General features: G+C 49.9%; 1 protein-coding gene across 4 annotated transcripts in view; it reads left to right on the forward strand.

The window, feature by feature from the left end:
* The window catches only part of USP36 (ubiquitin specific peptidase 36), a 45,765-nt gene that overhangs the window by 3,684 nt on the left and 23,865 nt on the right, over nucleotides 1–18,216 (forward strand). For 3 of the 4 annotated variants that reach the window (XM_017879362.1, XM_017879361.1, XM_017879364.1), the window contains exons 3-9: nucleotides 2,022–2,283; nucleotides 2,879–3,100; nucleotides 7,358–7,468; nucleotides 9,619–9,721; nucleotides 15,626–15,693; nucleotides 16,573–16,643; nucleotides 17,628–17,710. In XM_017879362.1, coding sequence (XP_017734851.1) covers nucleotides 2,031–2,283; nucleotides 2,879–3,100; nucleotides 7,358–7,468; nucleotides 9,619–9,721; nucleotides 15,626–15,693; nucleotides 16,573–16,643; nucleotides 17,628–17,710 — 911 coding nt within the window. In that variant the 5' untranslated portion in view covers nucleotides 2,022–2,030. Of the gene's footprint in view, nucleotides 1–485; nucleotides 1,542–2,021; nucleotides 2,284–2,878; nucleotides 3,101–7,357; nucleotides 7,469–9,618; nucleotides 9,722–15,625; nucleotides 15,694–16,572; nucleotides 16,644–17,627; nucleotides 17,711–18,216 lie in introns of those variants that run through there. The other variant, XM_017879363.1, reaches the window with a different exon arrangement.

Below are 18,216 nucleotides of genomic sequence, written 5' to 3' on the forward strand. Positions count from 1 at the left end.
TTTTTTTTTCCCCCAGCAGCAAATTGGCTTATAGGCTTTTTTTTTTTTTTTGTTGTTTTTTGAGCGTCTCGGTCTGTTGCCCAGGCTGGAGCACAGTGGTACGATCTCCACTCACTCCAACCTTTGCCTCCCGTGTTCAAGCAATTCTCTGCCTCAGCCTCCTGAGTAGCTGGGATTACAGGCGCCTGCCACCACGCCCAGCTAATTTTTTTGTATTTTTAGTAGAGACAGGAAACATCTTGGCCAGGCTGGTCTTGAACTCCTGACCTCCTGATCCACCTTCCTCGGCCTCCCAAGTGCTGGGATTACAGGCGTGAGCCACAATTTCTTTTTTTGTTTTAAAGATGGAGTCTCACTATGTTGCCCAGGCTGGACTGCACGGGCTATTCACAGGCGTAATCACAGCTCACTGCAGCCTCAAGCTCCTGCCCTCAAGTTATCCTCCCACCTCAGTCTCCCGAGCATCTGGGACCATAGGTCCAGGCCACTGCACCTGGCTTTCCTTTACAGAAGTTTTTATAGAAAAAGATACTTGATCCATGTATAGAATTAGATGATCCATAGTGATAAATTTGAATGGCTTAATAAGAGGTGCTGGAGGAGGTCCTTACTTTCACTAGAGCAGAATTTTGGGGCACACTTGACTTGTTGATTCTCTAAGGGCAGGCTGGGTGCTGAATACCAGAGGAAGTCGTCATATTTCTGATGCGAGTGAGCAATTTAAGAGACATATTTTTGAAATTGTGACTCAGATAGTCTGTGCTGTGTTTGGGAAGGTTAAGTTGAGAGGTGGTGGGTAGGGGAAGGCAAGTGGTGGATACAAAGGTAGCGATTGGAGAGGTGCAGGGTCTCTTCTTGGTTACAGTTTCTATGCAGCTGCACCAATAGTATGGATCCTGTATTAGGGACTGTAGTATGTAGCAAGCTCTAAAGCACTTCCCAAGCCTATTGTTTTTGTTGCTATTTTACAGTAGAATAGGAGGTTTGGAGAAGTCACAGTAGTTAGTTGTCCCTGGGTTTCATAGCTAAGGGTGATAGAACCTCTGAGGGCCAGCACATTCCAAAGCCTGTGATCTACCCACTCTCCCACTTTGCTTTTCTTCTTCTCTTTAGATAAGTGTCCTGGGAAGACATTTGCTTAAGTTTAGGTGTCCAGTGGATACTGTTCTCTAGGCCTGCTACTTGCTCTTCTTCTCCTTCCTCACTTTTAAAAAGATAATTTGTATAAGCACTGTCTAATAGAAATATAATATAAGCCACAAATATAATTTAAAATTTTATAGTAGCCACATTAACAAGAAGCAGGTGAAATTCATTTTCGTAATTTATTTAACCCAATATATATAAAATATTACCATTTCAACATGCAACTGATCTAAAAATTACTGGGATGGTTTACATTTTCGTCTTACACTAGTGTGTATTTCTCTTCAAAATCTGGTGTGCATTTTACACTTATAGCACCTCTCAACCTGGACTAGCCTCATTTCACATGCTCAGTAGCCACGTGTGGCCTGTGGCCTTCATATTGGAGAGTGCAGGTCTGTACAGACATGCATGTTTATCTGACCTGCATGCTAATTCGTTTATTGCATGGGTGTGTGTGTGTATAACCAGTTTGTATGTGAGAATAGTGTCCCCCTGTTTTGGAGCAGACATTTGGACCACATGATGGCCTTTTGAAGGAAATGGCACCAAGAGTGATATCTAGAGCCACTTGATGAGTATCTGTTGAAGAGATGCACATGGCAGGGGCTGTCTGGCTGCCTCAGGGCCACTGTTGTCTGCTCAGCTCTATTTGTAGTGGCATCTTATTTTTTTGTGGGGAAACGTGAATGAATATGTCCAGGTGATTCGTGCTGGGTCTCCCTGTTTCACAGTTCCTTTGTAGGGCTGGCAGATGATCCAGGGGAGCTTTTGTGGTGGCTAGCATCCATAGTGACCAAATAGGAGATCTTAAGAGAGATTTTGGTCCTGGGATTTCGTTATCCATGGCTCTGTGTTTCTTCTTGTCCCCACAGTGATGCACCATGCCAATAGTGGATAAGTTGAAGGAGGCCCTGAAACCCGGCCGCAAGGACTCGGCTGATGATGGAGAACTGGGGAAGCTTCTTGCCTCCTCTGCCAAGAAGGTCCTTTTACAGAAGATCGAGTTCGAGCCAGCCAGCAAGAGCTTCTCCTACCAGCTGGAGTCCTTAAAGAGCAAATATGTGTTGCTCAACCCCAAAACAGAGGGAGCTACTCGCCGCAAGAGTGGAGATGACCCACCGGCCAGGAGACAGGGTACAGATGTGCATTGTGCTGGCAGAGAGGCCCTCGCTCCGGGGTGATGAAGTGGATGGACTTAAATGTTGACTAGTTAGTAGGAAAAACAACAGAATGTGGTGAAAGAGTTACGAATTTTTGTGTGGGGTCAGTGGATTTCCATTACAGAAGTAATGACACAGGGTTGGTAGCAAGGAAATCTGTGTACTTGGAGGGTCTTTGGAAGTTGCTGTTCCCCTGATCCCAAGTATAATACAGTCAGAAGTCAGGCTTGGAACTAAGAAAGAGAGATGGGGTGGGCTGCGTGTGGGCACAGTGTGGTGCAGAGTGCCAGGACCTGGCTCCTTCCACCGCTCAGTCTCTGAGCCGTGCCCTCCATCTGTAGCGGGGCCCTAGGATTCTAGAGCCAAGCAGCCTGGGAGGTCTGTGGGATGAGTGGGTTTACTCCTGAGCTTTCCAGGAATGTCCTGTAAACCAGAATACCAGTTCTTCTCTGGTGCCGTGTACCGAGTCACTACATGCTAAGTGTATGCCTCATGAGTTTCTTTTTGTGGTCGACCTGTGTGTGGACTTATGTTTTCCTCTTTTCTTCCCGTGTCCCTTTCTTCCTCAGGCAGTGAGCACACGTACGAGAGCTGTGGTGATGGAGTCCCAGCCCCGCAGAAAGTGCTTTTCCCCACAGAGCGACTGTCTCTGAGGTGGGAGCGGGTCTTCCGCGTGGGTGCAGGACTCCACAACCTTGGCAACACCTGCTTTCTCAATGCCACCATCCAGTGCTTGACCTACACACCACCTCTGGCCAACTACCTGCTCTCCAAGGAGCATGCTCGCAGCTGTGAGTGTGGGTTTGCAGCAGTGGGGTGGCTGCGGGTCTGAATTAGCTAAGCCCGTGCACTTGTGGCACTGCTGCTCTCAGTCTGGCTCAAATTTAGGAGGGCAGTTCATAACGTGTAGTAACTGATGAAACCTAAATTTGAATCGTGTCTGCTGCAGAATGGGCCGTGAAGGTGAATCACTCAGGTGAGCCTGTGTTCGCCAAGCTTTTGTGTAAATAATTACCCAGACAGAAAGATTTTCAAAAGATACTTCCAAAATCTGTATATTCAATTATTATTTTTTAGAGACAGTGTCTTGCTCTGTCACCCAGGCTGTAATGCAGTGGCTCCATCACAACTCTGTAGCCTTGAACTCCTGGGCTCACGTGATCCTCCCATCTCAGCCTCCCAAAGTGCTGGGATTATAAGTGTGAGCCACCATGCCTGGCCTATTTGTTTTATGCATCTGTTATTGTATCAGTGTATCTTATGTGTATTATAAAACATGCAGCCTGGACAACACAGCAAGATCCCATCTCTACAAAAACAAATCAAGCCTGGGTGTGGTGGCTCAAACCTGTGGGAGGCAGAGGCGGGCAGATCACTTGAGGTCAGGAGTTCGAGACCAGCCTGACCAACATGGTGAAACCCGGTTTCTACTAAAAATATAAAAATTAGGCGTGCTGGGGTGCACCTGTAATCCCAACTCCTTGGGAGGCTGAAGCAGGAGAATTGCTTGAACCTGGGAGGCGGAGGTTGCAGTGAGCCGACCAAGATCGCGCCACTGTACTCCAGCCTGGGCGACGGAGCAAGACTCCATCTCACGCACACAAAAAAACAAAACAATTAGCTGGATGTGGTGGTGTGCTCTATTTGATTAAAATAGAGGTGAAATAAGATATAACTTACCAAAAACTGAAGGAAATAGAAAGTGAAGAGTCTTTTAACTATTAAAGAAATTAAAGCAGTGGTTAAAAATCTTCCCATGAGAAACCCCAAGCAGGGACAATGTTATTTCTTGTAACTTTTTTGTTTGTGTGTGATGGACTCTGTTGCCCAGGCTGGAGTACAGTGGTGTGATCTCGGCTCACTGCAACCTCTGCCTCCTGGGGGCAAGCAGTTCTCCTGTCTCAGCCTTCCGAGTAGCTGGAACTATAGACACACACTGCCACACCTGGCTAATTTTTGTATTTTTAGTAGAGACGAGGTTTCACCATATTGGTCAGGCTGGTCTCGAACTCCTGACCTCAGGTGATCCAACCGCCTCAGCCTCCTAAAGTGCTGGGGTTACAGGTGTGAGCCGCTGTGCCCAGCCAATTTCTGTGTAACTTTTAAGAAACAATTCCAGTCCTTTACACTTTCTTCCAAAGAATAGAGAAGGAGAGAATCCTTCCCAGCTCATTCTGTAAAGTTCCTGTAACTCGGGTGACAATAATAAGGAAAATACGAGAAAGAAAATGGATAACCATGACTTCTTCACAAACATAGATATAAGAATTGTAGGAAAATACTACCAAATAACACAGTTCCTTTGTTTTTTTTTTTTTTGAGATGGAGTCTTGCTCTGTTGCCCAGGCTGGAGTGCAGTGGTGCAATCTTGGCTCACCGCAAGCTCCGCCTCCTGGGTTCACGCCGTTCTCCTGCCTCAGCCTCCCGAGTAACTAGGACTACAGGTGCCCGTCACCATGCCCAGGGGTTTCACCGTGTTAGCCAGGAGGGTCTCGAGCTCCTAACCTTGTGATCCCCCTGCCTCGGCCTCCCAAAGTGCTGGGCTTACAGGTGTGAGCCACCGCGCCCGGCCCCAAACGACACAGTTTCTAAAAAACTGTAAGCAAGTTATGTTTATCCTAGGAATGCAGGATGTTTTCGTCGCAGAAAGTCTCCAGGCAGGATTCTGGAGGGAGCAGAGCAGTTGAAAGCACAGCTCTGGAGCCTGGCCTTTAGGGTTCGCTTTCCAGCTTTGCCCCTTAGTTACTGAGTGTTTGAGAATGCCCCTGGTCTGTGGAAGAGCGAGACTGTCTTCCTTACAGAGTTTTGTGAGGCTCAGATGAATTCTCTTTTTTTTTTTTTGAGACGGAGTCTCGCTCTGTTGCCTAGGCTGGAGTGCAGTGGCCGGATCTCAGCTCACTGCAAGCTCCGCCTCCCGGGTTTACGCCATTCTCCTGCCTCAGCCTCCTGAGTAGCTGGGACTACAGGCGCCCGCCACCTCGCCTGGCTAGTTTTTTTGTATTTTTTAGTAGAGACGGGGTTTCACCATGTTAGCCAGGATGGTCTCGATCTCCTGACCTCGTGATCCGCCCGTCTCGGCCTCCCAAAGTGCTGGGATTACAGGCTTGAGCCACCGCGCCCGGCCAGAGGCTCAGATGAATTCTGAGTGAGTCAAGTGCCTGGAGTAGCAGCCGGCAAACAGGGAGTGCTGTAGAAGTAAGTGACTGCTACTGCCTGTGCGCGGTGGCTCACACCTGTAATCCCAGCACTTTGGGAGGCTGAGGCAGGCGGATCACGAGGTCAGGAGATCATGACCAGCCTGGCTAACATGGTGAAACCCCTTCTCTACTAAATACAAAAAATTAGCTGGGTGTGGTGGTGTACGCCTGTAGTCCGAGCTACTTGGGAGACTGAGACAGGAGAATTGCTTGTACCTGGGAGGCGGAGGTTGCAGTGAGCCGAGATCTCGCCATTGCACTCCAGCCTGAACAACAAGAGCAAAACTCTGTCTCAAAACAAACAAAAAAATTAGCTGGGCGTGTTGGCACACACCTGTAATCCCAGCTACTTGAGAGGCCGAGGCAGGAGAATTGCTTGAACCCAAGAGGCAGAGGTTGCAGTGAACTGAGATCACGCCACTGCACATTAGCCTGGGCGACAGAACAAGATTCCATCTCAGGAAAAACAAATAAAAAAGAGAACGCAAGATGGCCATGCAGTGGGAAGTGTTTGTAAAGGTCTTGCTAATTGCAATGGCTTCATAGCAGCAAAGGTTAATGATCAAGACATAGTGTACATTGTTGAGATGAAGCAGCACGTTGTGGGGTTTTTTTGGAGACGGAGTCTCACTCTGTCACCCAGGCTGGAGTGCAGTGGTACAATCTCGGCTCACTGCAACCTCTACCTCCTGGGTTCAAGTGAGTCTCCTGCCTCAGCTTCCTGAGTAGCTGGGACTGCAGGTGCGTGCCGCCATGCCTGGCTGATTTTGTATTTTTAATAGAGACGGGGTTTTACCATATTGGCCAGGCTAGTCTCGTACTCCTGACCTCGTGATCTGCCCGCCTCGGCCTCCCAAAGTGCTGGTATTACAGGCAGGCAGATCATGAGGTCAGGAGTTTGAGACCAGCTGGGCCAGCATGGTGAAACTCCGTCTCTATTAAAATACAAAAAATTAGCCTGGCATGGTGGCACGTACCTTTAGTCCCAGCTACTTGGAAGGCTGAGGCAGGAGAAATGCTTAAACCCGGCAGGCGAAGGTTGCAGTGAGCCGAGATTATGCCACTGCACTCCAGCCCGGGTGACAGTGAGACTCTGTCTCAAAAAAAAAAAAAAAACAGCACCACTGTCTAGCCTAATGTCTAGTGAGGCATTTTATGTAGAGCAGCGGTGGGCAGACTCATCTGGCCTACTGTCTGTGTGTGTAAATAAAGTTTTATTGAACACGTTCATACTCCATTGTTCACATATTGTCTACAGCTGCTTTCTCTATAATGCAGGGGCATAGTTGTGACTAGACTGTATAGTCCTCAGATCAGAAAGGATTTGCTATCTGGATCTTCCCAGAAAACATTTTCAACCCCAGATATATCCTAGCGTGGTGTTTACTAGAAGCAGTGGAACAGATATTCCCATGTCTGAGGGACCAAAGGGCTGTCAGCCCTAAAATATTTTAGCCTATTGACCATGTGATGCAACTTAGAAATTCGAGAAGACATCTTTTAAGCTTCATTTTGAAAACCTGCCTTGGTCTTTTTATAAGTAAATGATACTAATGAAATGTGAAAAGAATCATGCACAGGTCAGCGTTAACATGGGGTGATGTTGTGAGGTTGTTAGAGTTTCAGCTTTGGATGGATCATAGCTTCCAAACGCCATCCAGCAGAGAAGAACATTTCCTTGGTGGTCACCCAGGCAGCAGAGGTCTGGGGTCTCTGGCTCATCCATTCTCTCACAGCCTGGTTTGCTCTTCCCTGCTTGTGTTTCTGTCTGTGTTAGTTTGGGGTGGGGATCTCACCGTGAGTTTTTTGAAAGCTCTTGTCTTAAAATTGCTCCTCCTTCCACGCTGGCAGGCCACCAGGGAAGCTTCTGCATGCTGTGTGTCATGCAGAACCACATCGTCCAGGCCTTCGCCAACAGCGGCAACGCCATCAAGCCCATCTCCTTCATCCGAGACCTGAAAAGTAAGCATCAATCCATGTTAAAATTTTTGTGGTTTTTTTATTTTTTAAGTTTTTGTAGAGACGGGGTTCTCGCTGTGTTGCCCAGGCTCGTCTTAAATTCCTGACCTTAAGCTGCCCTTCCACTTTGGCCTCCCAAAGTGTTGGGATTACAGATACGAGCCACTGTGCCATTCTCCATCTGTTACTGAAGGCCTGCTAAGTGCTCGCCCTGTAGGAGGTGCTGGGGAGTTGGTAGAAGGGAGAGAAGAGTGAGTCATGGATGACGTCTTGGGAATCCCTCTGTGCTAACAGCCCTGCATGTGGTGGCACAGACTCAAAGAATAGCAGTTTAGAGACTTGGGCTGGGGTCAGTGGGGAAGCCTGTCAGTGGGGGCAGGTCAGGACAGGTAGCTTTTCCTCTGGCCAGGTCTTTGGGGCAGGCAAGTGAGCCTGAGGGAGAAGTGGGAGGAAGAATGGCTGAGGAATGTACCAGTTCCTTTCTGAATATCAGGAATCAGTTGCCTAGCCTATAAAAAAGTCTCATTCACATTCACTTGGCAGAAAGAAGAGGCCTATTACCGGTTTTTTTTTTTTTTTGAGACGGAGTCTCGCTCTGTCGCCCAGGCTGGGGTGCAGTGGCCGGATCTCAGCTCACTGCAAGCTCCGCCTCCCGGGTTCACGCCATTCTCCTGCCTCAGCCTCCCAGGTAGCTGGGACTATAGGCACCCACCACCTCGCCCGGCTAGTTTTTTGTATTTTTTAGTAGAGACGGGGTTTCACCGTGTTAGCCAGTATGGTCTCGATCTCCTGACCTCGTGATCCGCCCGTCTCGGCCTCCCAAAGTGCTGGGATTACAGGCTTGAGCCACCGCGCCCGGCCTATTACCGGTTTTTGAAACCTGTGTAAATTGTAGCACTATGAAATACTTATTCACCTGTGTTTTATATTGGCTTTTAGAGAGATATTCAGTGGATTTTACATTCTTTTGTTTGAGACAGGGTTTTCCTTTTTTTTTTTTTTTTTGAGATGGAGTCTCCCTCTGTTGCCCGGCTTGAGTGCAGTGGCGTGATCTCAGCTCACTGCAACCTCTGCCTCCAGGGTTCAAGCAATTCTCCTGCCTCAGCCTCCTGAGTAGCTGGGACTACAGGCGCACGCCACCACGCCCAGCTAAATTTTGTATTTTTAGTAGAAACGGGGTTTCACCATGTTGCCCAGGCTGGTCTCGAACTCTTGAGCTCAGGTAGTTCGCCTACCTCGGCCACTCAAAGTGCTGGGATTACAGGTGTGAGTCACCACGCCCGGCCTAGGGTTTTGCTCTTACACAGGCTGGAGGCCAGTGGTGCAATCACAGCTCACTGCAGCCTGAAACTCTTGGGCTCAAGCAGTCGGCCTTGGCCTTCTGAGTAGCTGGGATTGTAGGTGCACCATACTTGGCTGTTTTTGTATTGTTTGTAGAGACGGGGTCTGGCCATGTTGTGCAGGCTGGTCTCCAACTCCCGGCTCCAAGAGATCCTCCTGCCTTGGCCTTCCAAAGTGTTGGGATTACAGGCATAAGCCATTGCACCCAGCCAGATTTTACATTTTTTATTCTTTTTCTTTCTGAGATAAGAGTCTTGCTTTGTTGCCCAAGCTTGTGAGTGCAGTGGTGAGATCATAGCTTACTGCAGCCTTAACCTCCCAGGTTCAACCCATCCTCCTGCCTCAGCCCCCCAGGTAGCTGGGACTACAGGCACATGCCATCATGCCTGGCTAATTTTTTTATTTTTTATTTTTGTAGAGATGAAGTCTCCCTGTGTTGCCCAGGCTGCTCTCGAACTCCTGGGCTCAAGTGATCCTCCCACCCCCGCCTCCTGAAGTGTTAGAGTGACAGGCGGGAGCCACCTCACCCAGCCGGCATTTCACATTTTTGTGGGCTTGGCGTTCTTCCTTGTCTGTGAAGTAGTGAAGGTTCAAGCCTCCGATCTTACTGAGAAAGTAGTTGCCATAATGAATTGTGATTGGGATATAGAAAATCCATGTAGAGCTCTTGTTTTCCTCACTTGTTCCTTTGAAAAGTTGCAGTATTTTCCCCTTGTAACAGCCAGGAATGGATACTCGGGAAAGCAGCCCCAGGCTGTTTGACGAGAAGACATGAGCTCTTCCCTCCGTGTTTCTTCCTCTTCCTCTTTTAGAGATCGCCCGGCACTTCCGCTTTGGGAACCAGGAGGACGCGCATGAGTTCCTGCGGTACACCATCGATGCCATGCAGAAGGCCTGCCTGAATGGCTGCGCCAAGTGCGTGCTTCCCCACTTGCCTTCCCCGGGCTTTGGACACCTTTTCTACATGGTGGCAGCAGAACATTCCTATGGCAACAGCCAGCCTGGCTACTTTCTACCCAGGCTGCCCTCGGGTAGATGTGGCAGAATTTGCCTCTGGGTACTCAGCCTGCTGGAGCCCAAATAGGGGATTGCCCTTGCTTCCTGGGAAAGGGCTGTCTCTGGCCACGTCCTCCTGATCCCGGGCGGCTTGGTAGGATTGGGTGGCTGTGGTGATGGCAGTAGCTGTGTCTCAGCAGCTCAGTTAAGGGGAAATACATTAGCAGACCTTCTTAGGGGTGTTCAGTTATTACCATGGACCTTTTCCAGTCTCTTAAAAATCATGTTGTTTTTTGGCCGGGCACGGTGGCTCAAGCCTGTAATCCCAGCACTTTGGGAGGCCGAGACGGGCGGATCACGAGGTCAGGAGATCGAGACCATCCTGGCTAACACGGTGAAACCCCATCTCTACTAAAATGCAAAAAAATTAGCTGGGCGTGGCGGCGAGCGCTTGTAGTCCCAGCTACTTGGGAGGCTGAGGCAGGAGAATGGCGTGAACCCGGGAGGCGGAGCTTACAGTGAGCCGAGATCGCGCCACTGTACTCCAGCCTGGGCGACTGAGCGAGACTCCGTCTCAAAAAAAAAAAAAATCATGTTGTTTTTAAAAAGAGGATGGGGTGGTAGGAATTAGGTTTATGCAGTATAATTTATACATACATGTATATGTACAAACGGAGCTTTAACATGAGGCAGTTTATAACTTAGGATCTAACTGCCTGGCTGCCGTTTCTTATTCACACTGGTGTGGTGCCAGGCAATTGTTTGGCACCACATATGCACTTATATGTAATGGTCACCATCACAAATTGTCTTTGTGGCATTCCTGAGTTCATAGGTTCAGACCAAAGAAAATGGGCAGGAAATGCTCAGGACTTCCTTTTATTGCCTCAGCTTAGGATCTTAGAAATACTTTAGTTTAGGAAGTATACCTAGAATGTTCTTTAGAGAAGTTGAGTTGTAGCAATGAGTGAGTGAAATGGCAAAACCACCAGCCTCAGTGGATGATATTCTTACGTAAATAAGACTTAGAGAATGAAACTTTTTTTGAGACGGGACTCTTGCTCTGTCGCGCAGGCTGGAGTGCAGTAGCTGGAATTACAGGCCCACACCACTGTGCCTGGCTAATTTTTGTATTATTAGTAGAGACAGGGTTTTGCCTTGTTGGCCAGGCTAGTCTCCAACTCCTGACCTCAAGTGATCCGCCCTCCCTGGCCTCTCAGTGCTAGGGTTAAAGGCATGAGCCACCATTCCTGGCTTAAGAAAACTTACTTAAATCATTTATATGAAGGCAACTTTCACTGCATTCCTAGGATGTTTTTTGTCTCTTCTGAGGGTTTGGTGATGTGTTCTTCCCTTTCCCCTGAAGGGGCTCAAGCCTCCCTGCTCCCTATATGATCCTGGGTCTGCCCTTCAGTGAACTGGGTAATTGAACTGCTGTTCCCTGTGTGCTGGGCCCCATATCTAGCACTGAGAACTGAGAGGTAGAAGCCATGGCCCTGGAGTCTGTGAAGCCCATGGTGTAATTGGGGAAGACAGGGGACCCCAGCAGCATTTGCAGTGATGTGTGGGAAGTGCTGTGATAGAGGAGATTACCTCACTCAGAGGCGGCTTCCTGGGAGAAGTGACCCCTGAGGGCCTGCAAAGGCAAGTGGGTATCCCCAGGAGGAGGGCTGCAGTGTCCCCAGCACCTGCAGGGGGAGTGCAGTGAGCCTATAGCAGGGGCCCTGGCTCTGGGCACAGGGTGCAGCCACCTGGAGCGCTCTTAGGACAGAAACTGACTCTTGGGCTTCTGTCGGTTCAATTAACCAGAGTCTGCAGCTGGAAGAAATTCGTGAGGAGTGGGATGGGAGGTAGAATGAATGACGGTTTGGATTTGGGGCCGTGGGATGGGAGGAATGCAGGTCTGTGGTCTGGGCATTGGGGTGGGTGGTGGTGAGTCATTCGTTGGTACCAGAATTGGTAGAAAGAAGAGGGAGGCCAGGTGTCAGGTGGCCGGCATTGCCAGGGGAGAGATGAAGGCTCACCAGATATTGGTCCATGAGAGAGTTTTCACTGGTCTGCAGTGAAATGTGGAGAAAAAATAAGCATGACACCAACGGTGAGCTTCTCATAAAGCAAATTATTCCATTGAATTTGCAGGTGGAGGGGCCTTTTCATCTTTTGCTTCTGTAAATGACTTTTGATGTTACTTGCGTTATGATCAGAGTGTGTTGATAATATTTCTACTTCATGGAACTTCCTGTTGTTTTCTCTGTGATGACAGGTGACCAGCGTTTGTGAATGTTTCCTGCATACTTGATGGTGGGTGCTCAGACCGCCGGGGTGTTGGTTTGCTCCTCTGTCCGTAGATGGGTCTATTGATGATGCTGTTTTCATTTTCTCTGTCCATGTGCTCTTGTCTCCTTCATCTGTTTGGAATAGTGTGTTAAGTCCATGATTATTGGAATTCTGGTGGGTGTCTGTCTCCTTGCATCTCCTCTAGTTTTACTCTATACAGGTGATTGTGATTAGATGTTTGTAACTGTCATGTCTTCATTGAGGATCGTTGCTTTTAGCATTCTGAGTGTCTTCGCTTGTCACATGGAGTGGCTTTGTTCTGAATTCCGCCATGGCCAGCATCATGCTGCAGCCCCTGCTTTGCAGGGTTTCCACTGGCCCCTTGCTGTCACTTTCTGAACCCTTCCTTAGAGGTGTTCTTAAGGTTTGGTCTTGTTTTTTAAGTGAAAGTGACCATCTCTTAATAGGCAGGTTAAGTCCCTTCACATTTCCTGTTATGACTGAAAAGTTTGGTTGAATTCTGTTGTATTTATGTATTTTATAGTAGTTATAGGTAGCATATTTACTGCATTTATTTCTCAGATTTTTTTTTTTTTTTTTTTTGAGATGGAGTCTCACTCTGTCGCCTAGGCTGGAGTGCAGTGGTGCGATCTCGGCTCACTGCAAGCTCTGCCTCCTGGGTTCATGCCATTCTCCTGCCTCAGCCTCCTGAGTAGCTGGGACTACAGGCGCCCGCCACCACGCCCGGCTAATGTTTGGTATTTTTAGTACAGACGGGGGTTTTACCATGTTAGGCAGGATGGTCTCGATCTCCTGACCTCATGATCTGCCCACCTCGGCCTCCCAAAGTGTTGGGATTACAGGTGTGAGCCACTGTGCCCGGCTGATTTTTCTTTATTCATCAAATTTCTTGGGATATTAGGAAGATATGCATTTTTGTTTCAATGGCTACCTTTGTACATAAGCCATTGTTTTTGAGACAGGGCCTGGCTCTGTCTCCCAGGCTGGTGTGCAGTGGTGCGATCTCCGTTCGGCAGGCTCTACCTCTTGGACTCAAGCAATCCTCCCTCCCGGTAACTGGAACTGCAGGCACGCTCCACCCTACCTGCTGGTTTCATACACCCTTTTGAAATGCACCTGGTCCCGTTTTCCCACCCCTCACTGTCTAGTTTGGCAGTCCACGTGGTGCCCTTTACTTCCTACCGCTTTTACTCTCTTCTCTCTTGCCATTTTAGTGTGCATGATTTCTTTTTTGTTGTTGTTGGCACCTATAAGGTGGTACCTTTTTTTTGCACAGCCTTAGGTTACGGTTACATCTTCCCATTGCTCACTGCCTACCCTCCAGTGGCACCTCTGTCGTGCTCCTGGCTAGGTGAAGCCCGTCCTCTCATAAGTCCCTCCAGGAGGGCAGCTGTGTATGGCACTCTGGTTCCAGAAATGAGGCCACTCTCACTGTGTTGAGGATGTTCAGCTTGGAGTTTTGGTGGCTGTGTCTTCAGTGTCATGCCTGTTTTCTGGAGCTAGTTTGCATTCCATGAGGTGTTTTGATTCTTGTTCATTGCTGCTTTGTGCTTGAAGCACTTTGCGTAGACGGGGCCTACTTTCATTTATCTTGTGGGTCTGCTGCTTTTCAAGATTCCGTAATCCAGAGTGCCTCCTCTGTCTGCACCGTGCAGGGCACTTGAATGGTTGGCTTTTCCTCTGGTGGCAGAAGGGTTGAATAACCTAGGATAGTTTTGAGTTTTTTTCAGGAACCTGTTTTCCCTTTTGCCTCTCTTGCCCTTCACTGCCCTTCTAAGGACGCCTGCCTGCCTTTTTGCCTTCTCCCCCTGGCAGCCCATGCCTGTGGAGACTGCCACTCCAGCTACATGCCTGTGAGACCCCATATTCAGCGCTCCTCTCCAGGGCACCCCTTGCAGCCGTGATTCGGGGTGGCTCTCGGGCCACCTCCTGCCCCCTCCTCCCTTCTTGCTCAGTTGTTCCCCACTGCCCTTTCTCCCCAGGCTCAGTGGGGTGCCTGTGGGATGGGGTGCCTGTGGGATGGGGTGCCTGTGGGAGCTGCCACTCAGCTTGGCTTTCCTCCTCCTGGGTGAGGTGATGGTTGTGCTCCCTCTGCTTTGGGTTATGCAAGAGGGGATTCCTTGAGGCCCTGTGGGCTCTGGTGCTTGTGGGCTTCTAGACGATGGAGGGGTTGTGGGGGTGGTCTGGATTTTGGCAGCCACCATCACATGCAGCTACCCACAGTTCTCAGTTCACGCAGAGATTCCGTCCTTGCTAGTGTTTGCAGTTAAAAGGTCACTTTTGAAGAATGGTGGGACAGTAGGTGGTGGCAGTTGATTTTTCATTTTCTAACTTTGCAGAGTAAAAGTTGAGTGATCCTGTATTGGTCCCCCAAATATTTCAGAGCTCCCAGAGTCTGGGAAGTGCGATGGTAAATAGTCTCACGGGCCAGATGAGAGGCTGAGGTGGACATGTTCTGGGCAGGGGGGGTGCGGGGTGTGGCCTGCCGGTATGGAATGGTCTGGGTGGCCATGGGAAATGTGGAGGGAGCCCTGGAAACAGCCCTGCTTTGTGCCAGTGAGGAGTCGGGGAAGCAGCTGGAGAGACGGGGCTGGAGAGCCTGGAGAGAGGGGAAGCTCATCTGGAGGGAGTGGGTGTATGGGCACACTGCGCAGCCTCCTAGTAAAGGGCCTGCAGACCCAGCTGGTCTCGTGCCTGGAGGCCTTGGGCGACTCTGAGGAAGGCAGTTCCAGGGCAGTGAGTCAGGACCAGATGCAGTGGGTTGCAAGTAGAACCAGGAGCAGAAACTGGATGTGGTGTATTGTTTCAGAATCTTCCCAGCGTGAGTAGCTACCATATGGCTACGTAGGCGTGGGAGGCACCAGGCAGCCCTGGGGGGCCGGGTGAGAAGAGGCCCCCCCAGCTCGGATTGCCTCACATCCCAGTTAGTGAGCGGTGCGGGGGCATGAATGAGTGCAGGGCTCCTGATCCTGAAGCCCACGGCTGACTCTGCTGTCCTCTCTGGAAAGGGCACAGAGCCGGGGAGTTTTGGTCCTGTTTGTGCCTCTGTCCCCACCTCCACCCCTCTTCCCAGATTGGGGACCAGCCGTCTGATGGCCAGCAGAGAAATGGAGGGGTGGGCTGGTTGGGCGCCCCAGCTTGGGGGGGTGTTTGGCCTCCCGTCTCACTCCAGATTTGGGTCCTTACTTTTTATTGAGACCAAAAAAAAAAGGCAACAATGGGTGAGGATACACGTACGTTTCTCAGGGCTTTTACTTTCTGTGAGGTGGGTGGCGGTGGGCATTGTGAAGGCTTGAAATGGCTACTGTGGGGAGTGGGTCCCTGAGGAGGTCAGAGCTCTGCAGAGACTGTCAGGCCGCTGGGCTGACGATGGAGGTTGAGGGTCTGTGGTGACTCGGGTAGGGGGTGAGGTTTCCCAGCCTCACGCTGAGCTGGTGATTGGTGGGCATGGGGGTGCTGGGATGGGGCCATCCCTCGTGTCATCCTGCCAAGTCCTTCCCTTAAAGGCTGTGGCCTCCTTTTCAGGTTGGATCGTCAAACGCAGGCTACTACCTTGGTCCATCAGATTTTTGGAGGGTATCTCAGATCACGTGGTAAGTGGAGACATTTGCTCTACTGCTTCTTGCCAGGATTAGAACATGAACCCAGGAAACCCTAAGTCTTGGAATGCAGGCTGGGGCTCTTTCCTCACTGTGCAGACCTGGGTCAGTCTCTGAGGTCTTGAGCCATGGTTTCCTCTGAGACCTTTGGCCCACCTGGCCACTGGAGCGGTTGTTAGAATATTCCCATGAGGGCCGGGCGTGGTGGCTCTTGCCTGTAATCCTAGCACTTTGGAAAGCTGAGGCAGGGGGATCACCTGAGGTCAGGAGTTCGAGGCCAGCCTGGCCAGCCATGGCCAACATGGTGAAACCCCGTCTCTACTAAAAATACAAAAATTAGGCGGGCGCGGTGGCGCATGCCTGCAATCCCAGCTACTCGGGAGGCTGAGTCAGGAGAATTGCTTGAACCCAGGAGGTGGAGTTTGCAGTGAGCCAAGATTCCACCACTGCACTCCAGCCTGGGAGACAGAGCAAGACTCTATCTCAAAAAACAAAAAATATATATATATGTATATATATGTGCATGTGTGTGTATATTCCCATGAGGAAGTCCGAGAGAAGTGCTGTGCACGCACATAGGGAGGAGGCGGTCTTCCCTCCGCTCTCCCTCAGCAGAAGAGTACTGCACGTGGTGGTTGCCAGTCCAGGCAGAGAGGGTCCTGTGAGTGCAAAGGCATTGACATCCATCTTTGTGAACTTCAGTGGGGAAGGAGAGCTCGCTGTCCAGACACCAGGATTCTTCAGGGGCTAGTGGGAATCTCATTTTTGGCCAAAGTCCTGCTGAGAGTCTGCCTCCCTGCCGGGTCTCGGTCTTGGGAGCTGGGAGTGCATCTGCCAGGCCGCACCTGCTCCACTGCCTCTGTTCTGTTGCAGTGAAGTGCTCCATGTGCAAGAGCGTCTCAGACACCTACGACCCCTACTTGGACGTCGCGCTGGAGATCCGGGTACAGACTTATGCTGCCCTTCACATTTGCAGTAGGAGAGTGAGGCCAGAGGGTGAAACAGAGCCAGCAGAACAGTGAAGGCATCAGATCAAAGTAGATAGGGAGAAAACTCCTTTGCTCCCTGCTGCCTTGCAGTACAGACCATTGTCTTTACCTGTTTCTCTCTAGAGTTTTTCCAGTGCATATCGTTTTATGTAAAGAAAAAAAATGGTAAAATTGAGTTTTGTGTCCTGAAGCATGTACAGGAACAACACTGTCCCCAGGGCTTGAGGAGAGTCTGTTGTGTGCTGTGGGCAGCGTGCAGTCTTTGGAGCTTGGTGGCTCTGTGGGCCTCACCTGGGAGAGCAGCCTTGGCTTTACACGCACGCCCTGCTCCAGCTACAGTCTGCAGGAGGCTGGCCTGCCTGCGCTGGACCAACCCAAGCTCCAGAGCAGGTCCAGCTACAAGACCATCCTGATAAAAGTGACTGATTCATGGCAGACCTGCAGCTGTCATTTCTTTTCTTTTTTTTTTTTTTTTTTTATGGGGGCTCGAGGGACAGGGTCTTATTCTGTGGCCCAGGCAGGAGTGCAGTGGTGCAATCACAGCTCCCTGTAGTCCTGACCTCTAGGCTTAAGTGATCCTCCCACAGCGCTGGTACTACAGGCATGCATCACCGCGCCTGCTTAATTTTTAAAATTTATTTGTAGAGATGGGGGTCTTGCTGTGTTGTCCAGGCTGGTCTCAAACTCCTGGCCTCAAGTGATCCTCCTGCCCCGGCCTCCCAGGGTGCTGGGATTATAGGCGTGAGCTGCTGTTCCTGGCTGCTGTCATTTCTTGTCACTGGAGAAGGAGTCCCAGTCTGGCAGCTAGCGGGAAAACTTTTATGCGAGTCAAGTTTTGTGATTTGCTGCCTCAGCCTAAAAAAGACCTTAAATTTGGCATTTCTTGAATCAGCCTTTTTCTTCTGCTGTGTATTTTACTCCCTGTTTTGTCCTCCTCAGCAAGCTGCAAATATTGTGCGTGCTCTGGAACTTTTCGTGAAAGCAGATGTCCTGAGTGGAGAGAATGCCTACATGTGTGCTAAGTAAGTTTCACGGTGCTCATGGCGGAAGACTGACACAAGATGAGAAATGAGGCACCTTACCTGACGGCGTTGTGCCCACCCTCTCTCTTCCTTTGCGGTGACGCTGCTCGTATTTCTTGAGGAACCTATGTATGTCCCAAAAACACAAACTTCTAAATAACACAAATGAAGCAATAGCTGTGATTTTTATAGCTGCAGCTTACACCATACCTGTTCTAAAGATGCTGCATGTATTGTCAGTAGGGGCTGTGGTTTCCCGTTGCCAGGGATGGTGAAACTGAGGCACAGAGAAGTGAAGTGACCAGGCCTGAGGCCACACCGAGAGGACGCGGCAGAACACGAGCTCACATCAATTCACACTGGCTCACACTGGGCGGCCACCCAAGGGGCTGTGCCCAGCCAGTTGCTCTCTTGCTTCTTGAGGAGTGTTTTCTGTGGCTTTTATTTTTTACTTAAACGGTTTTGGATGTTTTTCCATTTCTGCAGATAGAACTCTTACTTTGTCA

This window comes from Rhinopithecus bieti, unplaced genomic scaffold, assembly GCF_001698545.2.
Source record: "Rhinopithecus bieti isolate Rb0 unplaced genomic scaffold, ASM169854v2 scaffold_9899, whole genome shotgun sequence".
Classification (NCBI taxonomy): Eukaryota; Metazoa; Chordata; class Mammalia; order Primates; family Cercopithecidae; genus Rhinopithecus; species Rhinopithecus bieti.